The sequence below is a fragment of the Sceloporus occidentalis genome, unplaced genomic scaffold, assembly GCF_023333645.1.
Source record: "Sceloporus occidentalis isolate IW3139 unplaced genomic scaffold, rSceOcc1.0.p SCAF_6, whole genome shotgun sequence".
Classification (NCBI taxonomy): Eukaryota; Metazoa; Chordata; class Lepidosauria; order Squamata; family Phrynosomatidae; genus Sceloporus; species Sceloporus occidentalis.
The window spans coordinates 126,012,269-126,031,631 of record NW_028316986.1 but is presented as its reverse complement, the minus strand read 5'-3'; the positions used below and the strand labels follow the sequence as shown (position 1 = coordinate 126,031,631).

At 36.1% G+C, this 19,363-nt stretch overlaps 1 protein-coding gene across 1 annotated transcript in view; it reads left to right on the top strand.

Annotated features, from left to right (window-relative positions):
• The window catches only part of LOC149311380 (potassium voltage-gated channel subfamily KQT member 5-like), a 411,580-nt gene extending 393,730 nt beyond the window's left edge, over nt 1-17,850 (top strand). The window contains exons 11-14 of the mRNA XM_089530917.1: nt 8,332-8,440; nt 12,846-12,977; nt 13,563-13,689; nt 15,019-17,850. Of these exons, the coding sequence (XP_089387043.1) occupies nt 8,332-8,440; nt 12,846-12,977; nt 13,563-13,689; nt 15,019-15,969 (1,319 nt within the window). The 3' untranslated portion in view covers nt 15,970-17,850. The remainder of the gene's footprint in view (nt 1-8,331; nt 8,441-12,845; nt 12,978-13,562; nt 13,690-15,018) is intronic.
• The last annotated feature ends 1,513 nt before the right edge of the window (nt 17,851-19,363 follow it).

Sequence of the window (19,363 nt, the reverse complement as noted above, 5' to 3'; positions counted from 1 at the left end):
TGACTTCTACCCTCCTCAGTGATGCTCACTAGTTTGTGAATAATAAACCATATCCAGTGGCACTTATGGATGTTCCAGGGTGTAAGTATGGAATTCCCAGTTCTAGGAAAAGAGTTGGATACAAATAAATGGTTGTTGTTCTTGGTGCTGTTGCTGCTGCTGTTGTTATTCAGAGGATAGAACTAGAGGCATGTGTGGCGTTCTTTTCTAAACTGAGACTATACAGAATCAAGCTGTCAAGTCTGCAGAAGTTTTATCTTTTCTCAGGGGTAGTTGGATCATAGAATTTGTCTATTGGAAATACAGCCATGTTGAAAAAGCTGTGTCTCTCAGAATTAAAATGTTTTCGAACAACTTGCCCCAGACTTTAGGTGGTGATTGTTGATTTATGGTTCGTGAAACTTGTGCAGAGATCAATGGCATTTTCCACATACATTGTATGTTGCATCCATGCTGGTATCATTCAATCACATAAGATGAACCTATCACAGGGTTTTCTTGGCAAGATTTGTTCAGAAGGAAGTTGCCGTTATTCTTGCCTTTGCCTTCTTCTGAGACTGAGTGTAACTTGCCCAAGGCCACCCAGTGGATTTCCATGGCTGAACTGGGATTTGAACACTGGTCTTCCAGACATAGTCCAACGCTCAAACCATTAAACCATGCTGGTCCACTTATATAAAATTAGTGAAATTATACATCATGTTTTGTCTAACATGATAAAATTTATCAGTGCTTCTGCTTTTATAAGTTGTTGCTTCATGCAGGTATGCACAAGTGATGCAGTGCCTGGATTCATAGTGATGTGATAGAGGGGTTTTAGTTGACATTTCTATTTCAGTTATCATTAGCAGTTTCTTTAGAACTGGTGGCGGACAGAAAACCCCAGTAAGAGGTTTATTTAATAGCTTTAGAAAGACGTGGTGATTAGCTAGCAAAGGGTAGCTTTCTTTGATTGCTCAGTGGTAATTGAGAGTATGATGGACAGTGATCAGCTACCAAAAGCTACATCACTGTCTCCATTTTTACTGTGTCTTTTTTGTAGAGAAGACATTCTCTAGTGAACATAGCATACTGATGTGTGTTTTGCTAAAAAGATGGATATCCTTAGAAGCAGGTGATTTTTAGCTCCTAGATTCATTGTTGTCAAATAGCATTGTTGATACATAAAAGAACAACCCTGACAGCCAAACTACATATGATGTTTTTTTATGTTCAGGATGACAGGAATTCATGTTCAAATATATATGAGCATTAGCTGGTTAGCAAAATGTATCTGTAACAATCTTGTTATTTCTTACATGTAGAGGAACACCCAGGAAAGGTATTTGTGGCTCTCTAAGGGATACCATTATCGGTGTATTTAATAGTAGGACAAACAGAGCCGATGCAATTTGCAAAGTATTCCAAACTTTCTCTATTGCTAGCCCATATTGTGAAGATGTCTCCTTAAAACTGGTTTATATTTGGATTACCATAAAATTGTTTACTTTAGTTTACCCCAAACAAAGTAGCATATGATGAAGCCATATGTGTGCCCATTGCCATTTGAAGGTTTTGGGTGTGTTTTTTTTTTAAGTAAAAGTAAAATTACTACATGTGAGGACCAGTAGTAGTGATAATTTCTGTACAAGATCTTTTGTTGGTTCTGAAATTTAAGAATTCAGTAATGGTCTGAATGCCATCATTATTAGTATATTGGTATAATCAATATATTGTAAAATCAAATGTTAGTGGAATGCTAGGTATAAAATTAGAGTCAGAACCAGAAATTTTTCTATTAGGGGTATTAGAGGATGATTTAGAAAAGGATTATGGGAAAATACTAATTTATCTGCTAACCTCAGCCAGAACTGTTTTTGCTCAAAACTGGAAGAAAGAATTAAGACCTACAAAAGAAAATTGGATCTGGAAAATATATGATATTATGGAAGCAGATAAATTAACTCAGTTATTGAAAGATAATATACTGGAAAACTTTTACAAAGATTGGAATAAAGTAATAATTTTTTTAAAAAGAGCAATGGGAGAAATAGCTATCCTGGCTATGGAAAATGAAAATTAAGAAAAGAGTTGGTCGAAAGCAGCTAAATTATAGACCATAATGTAAATAGGCTACATAGGAGAAAAAAATTGAATACAGACTGGTAAAGCAAATCAAATAGAAAAGTAGTCAGTAAAGGACATTTAAAGAGATATAGGCCTGTTACAGACTGCCAAAATAAAGCTGCTTCGGGTCTGTTTGGAGGTATGCTGTTTAAATGATGCCTGCATCCTAAGAATCCGGAAGCTGCACCAAAGCTACACTCGAGTGCTTAGGAATGGAGTGTGGCTTTGGCGCGACCTCCGGACTCTTAGGACCCATGCATCATTTAAATAGCATACCTCCAAAGAGACCCGAAGCAGCTTTATTTTGGCAGTCTGTAACAGGCCATAGGTTGGTAGAACAGTTCACATATAGTATGGATTTGAGAACAAAATACAAGGAGGAAGATCCAATAATATAATATAACATAGGGTAGAAGAACTAATTAAAAGAGAAGATCACAGAAAGATTTATAAAGACTAAAATATTGTGAAAGATGGAAGTCCAATTAATTATTTTGTTTTTGCTTTGTTTTGTATTGTTCCGTTTTGTTTTAGTTTCTTCTTTTCTTTTTTCCACTATGGTTTGCTCTGTTTTGTTGACACGTTTATTTATTTACTTATTTTTGTTATGTGATGGCTTCTTTTTATTCTTGTTTTATGCCTCTGTTTTTCTTGCTTGGTTTGGTTTTTCTTTTTCCCTCTTTCCCTTTTTTATCTCTTTTTTACTTAAAAAAATGTACAAAAATTGTATATGGAATATAAACTATTGAAATAGAAGTACAAGATATGATAAGGGATTAGGGTTTTGTTTAGGTTATGAGATATCTAAGATGAAGATAAGCTGATTATAAATGTTTTTTTTCTTTTCTTTCTTTTTCATTTCATGTATATTCGTGTATTTGTTAAATAAAAATTTTGTTTTTTAAAAAAGAAAAAAGTATAATCAAATGTTAGTAGTATGGTGTCATTACTAAATATATAGTGTTGGTTCAACACTTCTATTTTTATTTTTAAAAAATCTTTAGTGTCTTTAATAAACATGATGGAAGATTTTGTACCAGAGCATATAGCTGTGGATAAATATATGGTGAGATCCTTTCCATAACTGTACTGTTCCCAGACGCAATGGGACATTGGTTTGTTCAATTTATGAATTTTAGTTAACATATAAAACCAACCAAGAGATGTTTTGATTGATTGATTGAATTTATGCCCCACCTTTCTCCCAAGATGGTATCCAAGGTGCTTACAAAAATATAAAACAATATTACATGAAATATTCTATTCTACAAAAGTTAAAAAAGAATGAAATGCCAATGGTATTAAAACCATGATTAAAACAGTTAAAATTTATTTAAAATGAATACTGCTATTAAAACAATTCATATTTCAAAACCCTGCCTAAACAAGAAGGTCTTCACTTGCCACTGGAAAAAGAGCAGGGAGGGAACCAACCAGATCCCCTGTGGAAGGATGTTCCACAGTGTGTAGCAGCCAAAGAGAAAGCCTTCTCCCACATCCTTACCAAATGCACATTCAAAAGTAGAGGCACCCACATTTTATTTATTATTTAGTTTATTTAGGCTATCCTTTCTTGCAAGCATTTTTATTGTTTTTGCATAAACTTGTATAACTGGAAATTGTGTACATACGTATTAACTTCCACAACTTCCCAGGGACGTAGCTAGGATTTTAGGAAGGGGGGGGGGGGGGTCCAGACTAAGTGCCACCATTATAATGGGGCTTGGGTGCGGTGGCGCAGCAGCACACACCATTCATTTTTCTAATGGAAGGGGGGGTCCGGACCCCAAGAACCCCCCTCTTGGCTACGTCCTTCCCCCTTCACATTCCAATAACAGGCAGAGTGGCTGATCTCCATTCACTCTCCAAATATTGATGTGCTATATTGAACATTTCTATGGACATTGATGCTTTTTCCTAACATGGTTCACCAGATAGCACCAAAATGTTGTGAAATGGATTAGCTAGATCTCACATGCCATGACACACTGAACAATACCCAGCTGTTATTTTCAAATGTGAGCAAAATCAAAGCTTCCAACAAAAGCCTTTCAGCTCTACAAAATTAAGGTACTACACAGAACCATAAAGAACTCTAGACTCCTGTGACATCCCAATGACATCCCAATGAGATGCATGAGCATATGTAATGTTCCATCACGAAGGGGCTCTGTCACTTAAAATATATCAAGGAAGAAGAAAGCAACCCAGAGAGGGATGCCCCAGCAGACAAATGGAGTCTTTCTATACAAGAGGAATGCTTTTATAAAATAAATGAAAATGAGATGGGTACAATCCTGCTAATTCCTTTTCTGCTTGTGAACCTTTGGAATACTTTCTACAATACAGTTAGTTTCAACTAATATGCAAGTCATTGCTCTACAGTGCACAAATCTGTCTTCATACCCATCAATTGATTCCAGAAACCCCAACTAATCTAGTAGATGTTTTTGTGCATTACCTGTATCAGGACGAACTTGGCATTGTAATTTAAACAGGATACTGACAAGCTGGAAGGAGTCCAGAAGAAGGATGACTCAAAGAGTAAAGGCTATCAAAACAAAGAGAATTCAGTATGTTTAGCTTAGAGAAGACTGAGAGGTGATAGCTTCAGATATCTGAAGTGCTGTCAGATGGAATCAAAGAAATATATAGAATCATAGAGTTGGAAGAGACCACAAGATGAATCAAACTTGTTGATCCTCCAGAAGGTAGAACTCAATTCAGTGGTTTCAAATTATGAGATTCTGACTGAACATTCAATAAGACATTCCTGAAAGTAAAGGACAGAATTGATTAGCTCATTAGATGGTGTATTTCTCTTTATTTATGTACTTCTCTTTATTATCATTATCTTTATAAGTGACAGAAGTGTGATAGTCATCTCTCATGGATGCTTTAGCTATGTATTTCCTGCACTGGTGGATGTTGGAGTTGCTAACCTTGTGGCTCCCTTCCTACATGATAATTCTGTGATTCCGTAATTCTGTAAGGCAACTGCAGAGATGGGAGGAAGTGTGTCATCTAATATTTACTATCTGTAAAAGGCACTTATTTTTTTACATAGAGACATTTAAATCATCCCTTTGTAAGGAAATGGCAAGTTTTGTCTTTAGGAAGCTCATCATTTGACAAAAATCTGGTAAGACAGATAAATGAACAGATAAATCAATATAGATAACTAGATGAATGGATAGATAGATAGATAGATAGATAGATAGATAGATAGATAGATAGATAGATAGATAATCCATCCTTGCAACAGGCAATCTCAGTGTAAGTGGAACAGTGAATCGAGGGTTTGGTCTATAGTCAGCCCTCCATGTCCACTGATTTTTTAACCACGGATTCAAGCATCCATGTCTTGAAAATATATATTTTAAAAAAGTTAACCTTGATTTTACCATTTTGCCACCCCAGTGTAAATAATGGGATTTGAGCATCCACAGATTTTGGTATCCATAGGAGCATCCTGGAACCAAACTCCAGAAGATACCAAGGGCCCACTGTGCTTTTAAGATTCTGAACCCTATCTCCGAAATAGGCTCAACATGTTGGATAGCTCCTTAAAACATTCACTAGAGTGGATTCACTGCCTGGGTCTGGTAAAACCTTAGTGGATTCACTGTCTGGCTGACACGGAAGCCATTGATGGAAGCTAGTCCCAGGCTATTCTGTTCTGTAATTACTTCTGACAGTAGGAAATATTTCTGACAGTAATTAGTGGCTCCTTGGGAAACAGGGCTTGCAGAGTGATCATCCGGCACATTGTTGTACCTTTTCTCCTAAGAGATGTATGTTGATGAGCATGTTTTACTTTGGTCATTCTTTTAGTACATCAATAGAATTGAGACAGGAATGAGACGTTTAGCTCTTGATCAGTGAAACAGAAGTAGACCTTGATCAATGCGTGATTAGCACCAGCCTCTGGCAGTTCTCCCAAAATAAGCAAACAGGATGATAAAAATGTTTCTGTTCTGTTGAATTCTGTTGAATGTCCGTATAATATTAAAAACAAACCTCTGTCACAAATATAACTGAACCACATCTGTATTTCAAGTGAGAAAATTGCTGAACTCTTCCATATAAATCAAATAGTTTGTTTTTCCCCACAGGATCCATTACATTAGTTATTACGTTTCTGATATAATGCAAGCATCTTCATAGTAGTTGTGGAGATATTAAATAGTTTTCATGGCATAAATATCTGCATACCACTCTAGTTTTGCAATTATTGTGAAATAATTTTCTTTCCTTCCATATAAATGTCTGAGCATAAACTACTTGGAAAGCTACAGAAACCTATTGTCATTCACAGAACTTTCCACACCATTTCAAAACAGCTCTTTCGTTACAATGCAAAACTGGAGAGCTTGTCTCATTCAATTGCATCCTTTAAAAATGTGTATGTTAACGTCTAGAAACTGCATTCTCTTCTGCTATTTTTATATCACTATCAATTCTCATAATTTTTTATGACATACTAATGAAAATGAACAGAATTGGATTTAGGAGGACAGCTGAGAATATAATTTGGATTTGGGATGGATAAAGTACCACCCAAAACCACATGTGGCCCCTGGACCACACATTTTCAGGCACTGAAGGCCCCCCACTAGTGCCCCAGCCCCCTGCCCCATTTTTTTAAAAATCAGTACAATTTTCAGATAAAAATGGACCAGAAACTGCAACCAAAGCCCTTCTGAATACATGCAAACATGTCCCTCAATCCTGTACAACATCCCGAGATCCCTCATCTTCTGTCAAATACCTTCTTTCCCTTCTGTTTCTCTTACAAAATTATGACAGGAAATGATGCAGTCTTGCTTCTAGGCAGCATTTTGAAGGAGAAACAAAGGAAGAAGAAGAAATTTTTACATGCTCAGGAAATGCTGCCCCTGGGGTTGGAAGATCCCCCCCCCCCCAGTTGTCCATTTAAATTAGGCTACCTTTAGCATGATATACAGAAGACATAATAGTGAATATACTACTACTGGAAAAATTAACCAGATATAGAAATATGATGCACCTAGAAAACACATCATTATTCATGGGCTTCAGTTATGATTTTAAATTGTACCTTTCCACTATATGCTTCAAGGAACTACATATACAGTAATAACCAGTATGCTTGCATCATTCATTTTCATTAATTTAAATGCTTGGGTTGTGGTGTTCAACTTTTGATTAAGTTGAAGCCTGCAACAAATAATTTGCATAAAATTAATAAAGATTACTCTGGTGCCATGCATGTGGCATCAAGGTATGGAACCCAACCTGCATTACATATGCATTATAGCTGACTATACTGGAAAAGATTGACATATGTGCCAAGGCTACCTTGTCAAGAGGCTCAGGACTTCATGGACTGCATGACAACTATGGCTCTTTCCAAATTAGTATCTGGCCTTAGGTATTCAGCAGGCTACACTCTGCATCTGGAGGAACTTATTTCAGTTTCTTTGTCATAGACAGATCACTAACTAGTAGGGTTTAGATTGTGTATGTGCAAAGATTCAAGAAATAGTAGATACGAAATCAAAATTGCAGCCTTTTCTTTAAAAACAAAACATTTGGGGCTATGTTATATGCATTATCTGCAACAAGCAGTTTTCCCCTTGCTGTTTCACTGTTTAGCCATGCAGTATACATTTATCAAAGTCAGTGGAACTGTATCTGAGATGAATGTAGAATCTATGTGGTCCCACACATTATTGAAGTTCAATATCCCTACCTGTGTGCTGCAACTCTGCTTGAAATCGCTTTGTATAAAAAGTCAGAATGCATGTATTAAAATAGCCTGCCACCAAATGTGCAATTTGGCACTGAGAATGGAGTGACTGAACTGATCTAGTACCTTGAGTGGAATGTTAAAGTAAACAATTATTGTATTTCCTCCTTTTACCACAGAAAGATCTCTAATCTTAAAATTATTGGCTAAAATCAGGAGTGCACAAAATGCAGTCTTCCAGATGTTGCTGGATTGCTACCCTGCATTCTTTCCATTAGCTCTGCTAGCTAGGGTATCTGGAGAGGCATTTTGTGCTTAAATCCAGAAAGACACTATTTGCCATGACCCAGCACTGAAGTGTTTTACTGATCGTTAAAATGTGTCATTTAATCTGCATTTAACTGTATTGATCAATTAATAATATTAAATTTAGGAAACACATCTGCATCTTATAGAGATATATGTATTAGTTATATGGAATTTCTTTGTTGCAGCTGATCCCAGCCTTGGTACAGATGATATATATGATGAAAGAGGATGCCAGTGTGATGTATCAGTGGAAGATCTCACTCCAGCACTTAAAACCGTTATCCGAGCTATCAGGTAAATTGAAAATATTAAACAAGCAAATACCATCACAATATACCTGGACTGTGTCTGTGCCCAGCTACTTCTAGGAAATGCTACAATCTTCTGGTAGATTAGATGAAGAAGTCTTTTGGCCAATTCTTTCCATTTTGCCTACAATTCAGCAGATGCTTATAACATAATTACACCTACAGTGCATATGTATACATGATGATATACGGTACTTGGTCTCCACTCACTGACAGAAGTGCCATTTGTAAAGATACAAATTAAAGGTTGTGGTTTGTATAATATGGATTCCAGTATAACTGAAAAACTAGAATATCAAGGCAGAATGAATGAGTGATTTGGGATTTTGAGGGGAAATTGCCTCTGGCTCAGAGAAAATGCCTCGGCATGAGAACAGCCTCATTTCTGCCATCAGAGCTCCACTACACTAAAGGCAGCCACAACAACAATGGAATGCAGGAATAGGAAAGTTCATGATGCATTTGAACTAACTTTGTACTGGGAAGGGGATATGGAATGGAAGCCAAAAACTTAAACCCGAATATGAGAAAATTCTAAATAACCTCCTGAAGAATGCATTAAGATTGCACACAGGCTGAAATATGTCAAGGCTTTTCTACAAATAAAGCCATCTTTTGAGCATCTTGAGATGTATCTCCTGTTTCTTCTGTGGATTCCATTGCTCCCCAGTTTTTGTTTTGTTTTTGGTACTTTAGGCATTTTAAACATTTTTAAAGGGTTAATATAAATCTATGTACTTCATTAACTGAGGTATACATGTAATCTGTTGTGTGACATAGGTTCAAAACACACTGTAGAAATAAGCCAGTTTGAAACAGTTTTAACTGCGCTGGCTCAGTGCTTGGTAATTCTGGGAACTGTAGTTTATGAGATATTTAGCCTTCTCTGTCAGAGAGCTCTGGTGCCACAATAAACTACAATTCCCAGGATTCTCTAGCACTTAGCCAAGGCAGTTAAAATGGTCTCAAACTGGATTATTTTGCAGTGTGTTTTGGATAAGAGAAACATCTACCATCTTGGTGATATGTGAAATTTGAAGGAGGCAGAATTTGTATTCTCCCTGTATTATGATGTTCCTACATTGATGTCATCCTACAGTGGCTTGCATTTTGGCTGAGAAGTACCTATAATATATTTCACAGCATACTTGGTATAACAATTTGGTGTTGAATAAAAGGAAATAAATACTCCAAAAAGAGGTGTTTGGGTGTTACATCTTCTGTTTTTTTTAAAAAAAAGGCTTTTACATCACTGCTGCCTTTTGAGATTTGCAATCCCATGCATGTCTACCAGAAGCAAGATTCACTGAATTCAATGGAACTTATTCCCAGGTAAGGGTGCTAAGCAGGATTTACTTCTGAGTAGACATGCATAGTATTACACTGTGAAGCAGTAAATTTTCCTCAATCAGAGGATCAATTCACATTAAGCTTTTTTAGTCAGAGAAGTCAGCAACTTTCAACTTCTGTAGGTAAGGTGGGAAATGATAGAATTTATGAAAAAAGAGTATATTTTGCCCCCTTGTGGAAAAGTTAGGAACAAATTAATTTAGTTTTCAAGACTGGCAGTAGCACTATCTTGGAAACAAGGATAATATAGATAAAATGATTTGTTACAAAATCTATTCTTTCAGTAACTTGAGTACATAAATACTGTATATTTATTTCTAAATCAACTGGCTTGCAAGTAGTTTGTACAAATGTACAATTGTAAATCAGATATCATTTTTAACTTACAATTATAATTGAGACTACAACTACTCCTATCAAATCTGCATGTGATAAATAATGTAGCTCTCATTCTCCAAAATTCCCATTTATGTTGAATGAGAAAAATGACCTAATTTTTAATGAAGTCCAGATTACCTTTAATTGTAATACTTTCCTTGCAATCTTTTGACATACTTGACTATATCCCATTCAAGAGCAGCTGCTGAACTAAGTGAAAATCAGCCTGTAAACAGTATAGATATATAATGATAATAGCAGGGGTGTATTTTTTTTTCTAGTTTAAATTTTCTGTTCCTAGATCCTGTGAACTAAATTCTATGCTATGTATTACATCAGAGAGATCTGGATTTATCCATATCAAGCAACCATTATTTAACTATGAAGCAAAGCAAATAAACTAAATGCTATGAGAAGATTAATATTTAAGGCACATTTCAAGCTAAGCAAAGCACAAGTTTTTTTACTGGCAGAAATCTAAACATTTTGTTAAGTTTCCTGTGACAAACAATGGTACTTGAAAGCTCCTATGTTTTACTAGATCATGCTAATTAACTCAGAACAGATTTTATCTGTATACAAAAAATACTGTTGAATCATCACGCCACGCTTAAAATAATGTAAATTACAATTTTTATGTAATTCTACTTAGAGTATTATTAAACAATATAAAAAACGGACTTGTTAATTCCACTGTATACAGATTCTTATCAAATTATAATGGGAAATGCTTTAGCATAATATAATAACTTTTTAGCAACTGAACCTCACTAAGTACTGAGCAAAGAAAACAACATATTTTGTAACCAATTTCCTCTCTTAGTCTCATTTCATCATGATTAAATTGATTCAGAGAGTACAGTATACCCTTCCAAATTGATAAGATATAGCAACTGTTATTTGAATGAGTGGGAGCTGTGATCGTATTCTAGGATTATCTTTGAGGGATTGCATTCTGGGATTGGCTTCAAATCAGCAGTCACTAAAAGCAACTAAATGAAAGAGCTGTTGGTCTAAACAAATAACATGTGTGCATAATGGATTAATAATTAATGGCCAACAAACTGAATGCACCAATTAAAAATCCTCTTTCAAAGTGAGTATTTAAGCATCTTTATGGAAGATGAAAAAGATAGGTCTAAACTATGTGGAAATGATAGATGTATATTCTAATGCAGGTGTCCCTCAATCATATCTAAAGTGAAGGCTGTGATTGCTATATAAAGTGGCTTGACCCCAGTCCACCATCTTCTACACCACAGATCTTTCCCCTACACAGTACGACCCCCCCCCCTGCCCCACCTTGTATCCATGGGACCAGTAACTGCAGTTTCACTTACCCATGTCCAAAAAACAAAAAAGAAGTCCTCTCAGGGCATTTTCTATATCACTCAATACAATTCTATGGTATGCTTCTGCTCTAAGCGGTGGTGGCACAATAGTTAAATGCCTGTAGTGCAGCCACTCACTCACAAACCGCAAGGTTGCGAGTTCAATACCAGCCATGGGCTCAAGCTTGACTCAGGCTTGCATCCTTCTGAGGTCGCTAAAATGAGTACCCAGCTTCTTGTGGGCAATTAGCTTACACATTATAAACTGCTTAGGGAGTGCTTAAGTGCATTGATAAGCAGTATAGAAATGTACTTGCTATTGCTATTGCTAAGTTCAGCCAGAACTTCAGTTTCAATTGGGTTTGCTGTTATCTGCAGTTTCCCATATCCATGCTAAGTTTGGGAACATATTCTGATATGTTCTGATATGGGGATCATACTGTACATCATTGCCCTAAGTTAAACTCACTGGGAGAACATATTACAGAGAAAAATCTGATCCAACACAGAGAGAGGCAGGTTATAAATAAATATTATTATTATTATTATTATTATTATTATTATTATTATTATTATTATTATTATTAAAAAGGACCAAGCAAGGTGAAACACTTTTCCCCGTAAAACCCTTTGATGCTTTAAAATAATGACATCAGCTATTCAGACATAATTATAGCACTGACACATACAAGGCTGCTGTCACTGCATATACAATTGGCCCTTCATATTCACAGATTCTGCATCCATGGATTCAGCCATCCACAGCTTAAAAATATATTTTTTTAAAAAAGCCAAAAAGCAAACCTTGATTTTGCCATTTTATTTAAAGGATACCATTATACTATGGCATTGTATATAAGGGGACTTGAACATCAACAGATTTTGGTATCCACTGGGGTCCTAGAAACAAAAGACAGTGGAAACTAATGACACACTGTAGTTTCATTGATAACATTATGCTATATTTTGTTTATAAATGTGAAATTTAATCCTTTGTTGACATCACTAAAAACAGAATCTGGCTTTTAATTTTTATAAAACCACACATTATTTTTCAGCCTATGGAATGTATTCACTCTTCAAGACAGCTATGTTTTTTAAACAATTCATACATTCATTTATGGTAATAAGGTTGATATTATAATGCAGAAGGCATCTTAAGCATAGCTAATTTCCAGCAGAGTCACCAACAAATGGAAAGAAAATGGAATCCTCTTTACAATTTAAGGTTGTTGATTGTTCTTATTTTGATTGATGTGATCATCATGGCCTTATTTTACTATATAAAGTCATACAGATAAAGTTATACAACTATTAATATTTCTTCTGCAGAATCATGAAATTTCATGTTGCCAAAAGGAAGTTTAAAGAAACGTTGCGTCCCTATGATGTCAAAGATGTAATTGAACAATATTCAGCAGGTCATCTGGATATGCTGTGCAGAATTAAAAGTCTACAATCACGGTAAGGAAAATAACTTCCCACAAAAGAATCCCTCACTATGAATTACCTTGGTCTTTAGTGTGGCCATATCTTTTAATACTTTTAAGTCTCGTTTAGCATTTATTTTCCGTCAGCTTTTGCAGGCTGTAGTCTTCCCAACTATAATTTCATTTGCGCCTGAAATTAAAAATTAGATACAAAAGGAGTTGATTCCTCAGTCTAACTAAAAGTGTTGTATAAATAAAGGTTAATAATAATAATAATAATAATAATAATAATAATAATAATATCTGCTAATAAGTGTGCATATGCTCAACAGTTGTCACTGAGCTTTGGCAGATGGCAAGCTGATTGTAAGGCCACCCCTACGCCTTTTTCAAACTATCTTTCTCACAAGTTGGATAATTGCACACAGCAGAATCAGAGTATCTCAATTATGGTCAGAGACATTATTTAAAATAAAAATAATACAATTGCTCGATAATCAAAATATAATTCTATGTTAATATAAGGATTCCAGGGAACCTTGAGTATACTTGAAGATGAAAATGAAAATATAACCTGTTGAAGTGGGGATGCATATTTGTGTATTTAACTGTCTTGCAGGGTTGACCAAATTCTTGGAAGAGGACAAATTGCCCCTGATAAAAAAAGTCGAGAGAAGAATACTGTAGAGAATGAAACAGCTGATGATCTTAGCATGCTAGGGCGTGTAGTCAAGGTGGAAAAACAGGTAACATGACTTTGAAAAATAATGATCAGTTATATTTTATTGATCAACTATTAAAATAATTAAAACATGTTTTATATTTGCAATGATAAATAACTTCCTTTAGTCCCCATACAAGGCAATTTTATGCAAAATTATTATGCTGTGTCAATCAGTTTCAACTATTGACATTTCACAGATATCAGTGAGTCTGTACGAGTGTAAGTGTAATGGTCATAATAGAAATGCTTCCCAGAAGTATCAGGAATTTTCAGAGATTTTGGTAAAACCTGACTGAGGTTGGTCATACTGGAAGGCAAACTTTTGATCACACTCTTTCCCCCCCCCCCCCCAGCAGTTTGAGGTAAGCCAGGAAGAGCTTTATGCTTCTTCTAAGCTCCCTTTTGCACTCCCCTCAGTATCTCCCGGTCTCCCCCGAGATTCCCCCAAAAGTAGCTGATTTTTGAACCACTGCAGTTTGCCATCCAATTTCAGCTTCAAACCACAGTATTCATAAACAGCTGCTCTCATAACAGCTCTACAAGGTGTGCTCCTTCCTCTTTCCTGCCATATCCCTACATTGCCTTCTTGTCTTCTTCATCTTCTCCCTGCCTGCCTGCCTGCCTGCTTCTGTGAGGCATTATCTTCTCCCAACAGCAATGGAAGGAAGAGGAGAAGAGGACAAGGGAGAGAGGAGGTCGCAACAGCAGTTCTAGCATTCCCTGTTCACAGCTGAAAGGGAAAGGTGTGAGTGGCTGCCAACTCTTTTTAAAATGCCATGCTTGCTCCCAGGAGGAAAATTGCCATTACCAAGTACCTGTGTACTGCCAATTTTCCAGTGATCTCCCAAATGACTTTGCTCCCCTGACACTTGGGAGAATGCAAGGCATTTTAAAAAGAGTTATTAGCCACACATCTCCTCCTCCTCCTCTATCAGCAGAGACCAGGGGACCTAAAAGCTGCTATTGCTACTGCTGCCACCTTTTTCCTCCTCCTCTCCTCGTCCTTCCAGGAGTGCCAGGAGAAAGTGGTATGCTGCTATTGCAGCCACCAACTGCAGTTTTCCCTGGGCGCTCTCTCTCTCTCTCTCTCTGTCAATCTCTCAATGTGTGTGTGTGTGTGTGTGTGTGTGAGTGTGAGTGTGTGTGTGTGTGTGTTGGAAAATTAAAGTGGCTGCCTCAGGGCCAAAGGGATGTAAAACTGATCTCCAACACTCTGTGCTCATAGCCATTGCCTGAAAATTCACATAAAATAAGTTTCTTATTTGAAGAGCAATCTTATGTATACTTTGTTACCATCTGCACAACATGCATCCTTTGACATTCACAGACTATTTTCTTCTTCCATTTCCAGGTCCAATCTATAGAGTCAAAATTAGACTCTCTGCTAGATATTTACCAGCAGGTCTTGAAGAAAGGATCTCTGTCTGCACTAACTTTGGCTTCATTTCAAATGACACCTTTTGAATGTGATCAGACCTCTGATTATCAAAGTTCTGTAGATAGTAAAGAGTTGTCTAATTCTGCCCAAACTAGTGAATGTGTATCCAGATCAACGAGTGTCAACATGCCATGTGGCCTCCAGCTTATACTGACACCAAATGAATTTAACCCTCAGGCTTACTATGCTTTTAGTCCAACTATGCATAGTCAAGCCACACAGGTGCCAAGTGATGGACCTGTAGTTCTATCAGCTAATAATACACTAAACCAAATAAACCAGACATCGAAGCCAACAACACCTACGACATTACAGATACCCCCTTTTTCATCAGTAAAGCCTATCAACAGACTGGAACCTATACATATTATTCCTGTGAGCACACAGGAAAATACTTCTGATGTCACCGCTTGCCTTGTTGCTTCTAAGGATAATGGACAAAATGCAAAGTCTGGTGTGACAAAAGATAATTCGTGGAGAAAAAGCCTTGAAACAGAAGGGGAACCCCTAATCTCAGTGAAACCAATAGCGCAAATGGATATAGGGAAATCACTGTCAGTACAAAACCTTATACAGTCTACAGCAGAAGAACTGAATGTACATATTTCTGGAAGTGATACCAGTAGTGCAAGAGGCAGTCAAGAATTATACAGCAAATGGAGGGAATCAAAATTATTTATAACTGATGAAGACTTGGAAGCAGAGAGAGAAAGTGAGACTTTTGAGGCTATTTCCCACCCATTAGTGGAAACTACTCTCTCTACTGACTCTCTGAGGACTGGAATGTCAAGATCATCTCAAAGTATTTGCAAGCCAGGAGACAGTACTGATACTCTCAGCCTGCCTCATGTCAAACTTAAATAGCATTTTGTGGATTTTGTTCAGAGAGTAATCCTTTCAGTCATACATATCACAGCATGGACTATTTTGAAAACCCTTTTGATGATTTTTTTTAAAAAAAAATTAATCAGGAAGAAAGGCAGTTGTATGAGTCCATATCTTTCAGGTGCATGAAAATGCATGTTTAGACGACTGATATCCTAATTTATACCTACAGTACACTGGTATTTTTGTTTAGTACAGTAGGCATAAATGGGAAACTATATGCTTCAGGTTTATTAAAGAACAAAAAGATCTGAACATTTGGAAACTATGGTATTTCTATAATACATAAAATTAACACAACATGTAAAGCACTTTGCTTCTGATTTAACTAAATACTACATATGACCTGAAGCAGACCATTTTTACGTTTACAACAATAAAACTGTCAACAGCTGCTAGTGAAGGAAACCTGTAATATGAGATTAGAAATGGCTGCTACTTGCAAACTAAGATTAATTGGCAATTTTAGAAGAGTGTTGATTTCTGTATTCCTTTGGAGGTACAGAACCAAGATAAAATATTTTGCACAGCACTTTTAATGAGTTTTTTTGTGACTGAACATTTTTTTACTATGAAATGTTCTAAATTCCAGGCCATTAGGGAAGACTTGCTTTGTGAAATGTTCTCTGTTTCACACTTTCCAAATTCACTGATGACTTCCTTGTGGATCTAAATTCTTTGGGCAGAAATATGTGCAAGGAAAAAGCAGATACTTGATTGTAGATTAGTATTTTCTCCCTTTAGTCCATGTTTTCTGAAGTTGAATGATAGCACAATCAGAGGCTGGGGAAAAAGAAATATATTAGCTAGAAAGCAGTGAAAGAAAGAATGGAGATAAAAGGAGACTATACATTTTTAAAAAGAAAGTTAAAATAAATGTATTTTTTTAAATGGGTCTATACAGTGGGGAATGAGAAGAGTAGAAAAGGAAAACAAGAATAAGCTGGGGAAGGTTTTATAATGCTTTCTTTTAATCTAAACACTGTTCTCCTCTCAAATAAAAATGAAAAGGAAATCTTAGCTCATCTGACAGCACTGAAGACTACCTGTCAGATCCTTCAGACATTTGTACTGGCAAGAAATTAAGGCATAGTTCCTGCCTATAGTTTCTTCCTGGTTTGTTTGTCTTAACTATACAAAGTCAAAAAATGGGGCCTCTTTTGAATGTATGTTCCAGAATTGTCTCTGTCCCACTCCCAACTGAAATAATCAATGTTGATATTTATGGTATACCCCAGAAATATATAGCTTGAGCATATTCATGAGCAAGATGTGATGTGTTCAATTTTCTCTAATGATTCCAAAGGCATTATACAAATTGAATGATGCCACTACTAGCTGGTAATGGTTTGTGAGCCAGCCCTGCTGAGAATGAGAGTATACAAGAATGTCACAAGATGTCTTACTGGCGGTTAAATGCTACAAGCAATTTTAAATGTTTACTCTGAATCAGTTGTAATTTCTTCCTCCAATGTTGGGAAGAATTTTCTGACTATAAAGGCTTATTGTTGATAATCTTATTAGGAGAAAATATACACCAACCGGTGGGTGTTTATGCTGTATCATTCCTATAAAACTTGCAGATGATAAATAATGTTCTACAGCTTTCCCTGTTCTAAAGCTCCATTGATAAATTCTAAGAAAAGGTATCTTGAAGCATATGAACCATGGTCTATTTTACATCATTATTTTTACAAGTTGCTGTATCACATTTGGTTAATGGTTGCAACATCTTTGTGTGATATAATTAACTTCCACAGTACCTACATTAGAGATAATAACTGGAGGGCTCTAAGCTAAAGAGCCTGAACAGACAGGCCAAAATAAAGCTGCTTCGGGTCACTTTGGAGGTATGCTGTTTAAATGACACACACATCTTAAGAGGCCAGAAACTGCCCCAAAGCTGCACTCTAGTCCTTAGGACTGGAGCGGGGCTTTGACACAGCTTCCGGCCTCTTAGGACATATGTATCATTGAAACAGCATATCTCCAAAGTGACCCAAAGCAGCTTTATTTTGGCCTGTCTGTTCAGACCCAAAATTACCTTTCTACAGTTGATTCTGTCTGTTCCCAAAAACTGTCAAACCAAAGTAAAAAGAGGGTGTGGATCAACTGCCTCTGTGCTAAGTGGTGATGATGTAGAGAAACAGAGTAGCCTTCTGCCTAAACTAGTCTGTGACCCAGATTTTAAACATTTTCTTGTTTGGATTACTACAATTTATCCAGCTAGCCAAGGCATTACATTTTTTAAAATTTCAGAACACACATAATACTTCCTTTCTTTATTTACTGAATGTTCTATAGTGCCTTTTCGTGCTTTACATGAAACTTCCTATATGTCTTCATTTAAGCTTAACAGATGAGCTATTGCAAATGCACAGGGCAAACAACATTTGTACCAGTAATGAGGCCTATTTCCCTTTCTGCAAATATGAACATGCGGTATCTTGCTCCCATATGTCTGTAGAGACAATCACATCTTCATATATCCAAATTGCATTTCCAGTGTGAGCAGAGCAGATTGCTATTACAAGGCAGCCTCAGTTACTTCTCATGGGTTAAATAATTCACCAACTAGAAACTGCTTTTTTTGCCTTAATTTCATGGCATGCATGAGTTCTCATAGTCTTAAATATGCTCATATAGATGTATGAGAAAGTGAGTGGCTATTTTCAAAAAATGCAAGCAAATCAGGAATTTCCTTGCCAAACTACAACTAGCAATTTGAATTCCCACTCCCACCCCCATCTTTTTGCTGGTTTTTACAAATGCTATCCTAAAAGTATTTTCTTCCAAACATTAAGTTGATGGCATTTTAGAAGCATTATTATTTGAAGATTTTAATTAAAATGTTTCAAAACAGTATGGTTCTCCTAATTTATTTGGTGGGAGATCTTACATGCACAGAATGTGAACAACATCTTCTTGTACTAAAATAATTAAGAAGATCAAGTTTTAAAAAGAAGTCCCTCCTGGTTACTGAACCCTCACAATCATACCTCCAGGAGTTGCTTACTGTCATGCTGAATACTACTGAACAAGTCACAGTGAATGTACAGTATGCAGTGGGGTGGGGAAATCAGTATTTTCTTTGTTATGCATCCAGACTTTTATATCTGATGTTACATTAGAACATATGGAAACTGTAAAAATTATAGACAAATAAAACGGGGAATAATGTCTAGTCTGGGGATTACAGTTTACAGAAATAAATGTATTTTGATACACATGTTCCTGGTTGGAGAAATAACAAATAATAATAATAATAATAAGTTTAATGACCATATGTTTTACAAATATATATATTTTCTTCTGCTTTATATTTTTATTTAAATATGAACATAATGTTCTGAGCTAGAACTCAATATGGCAA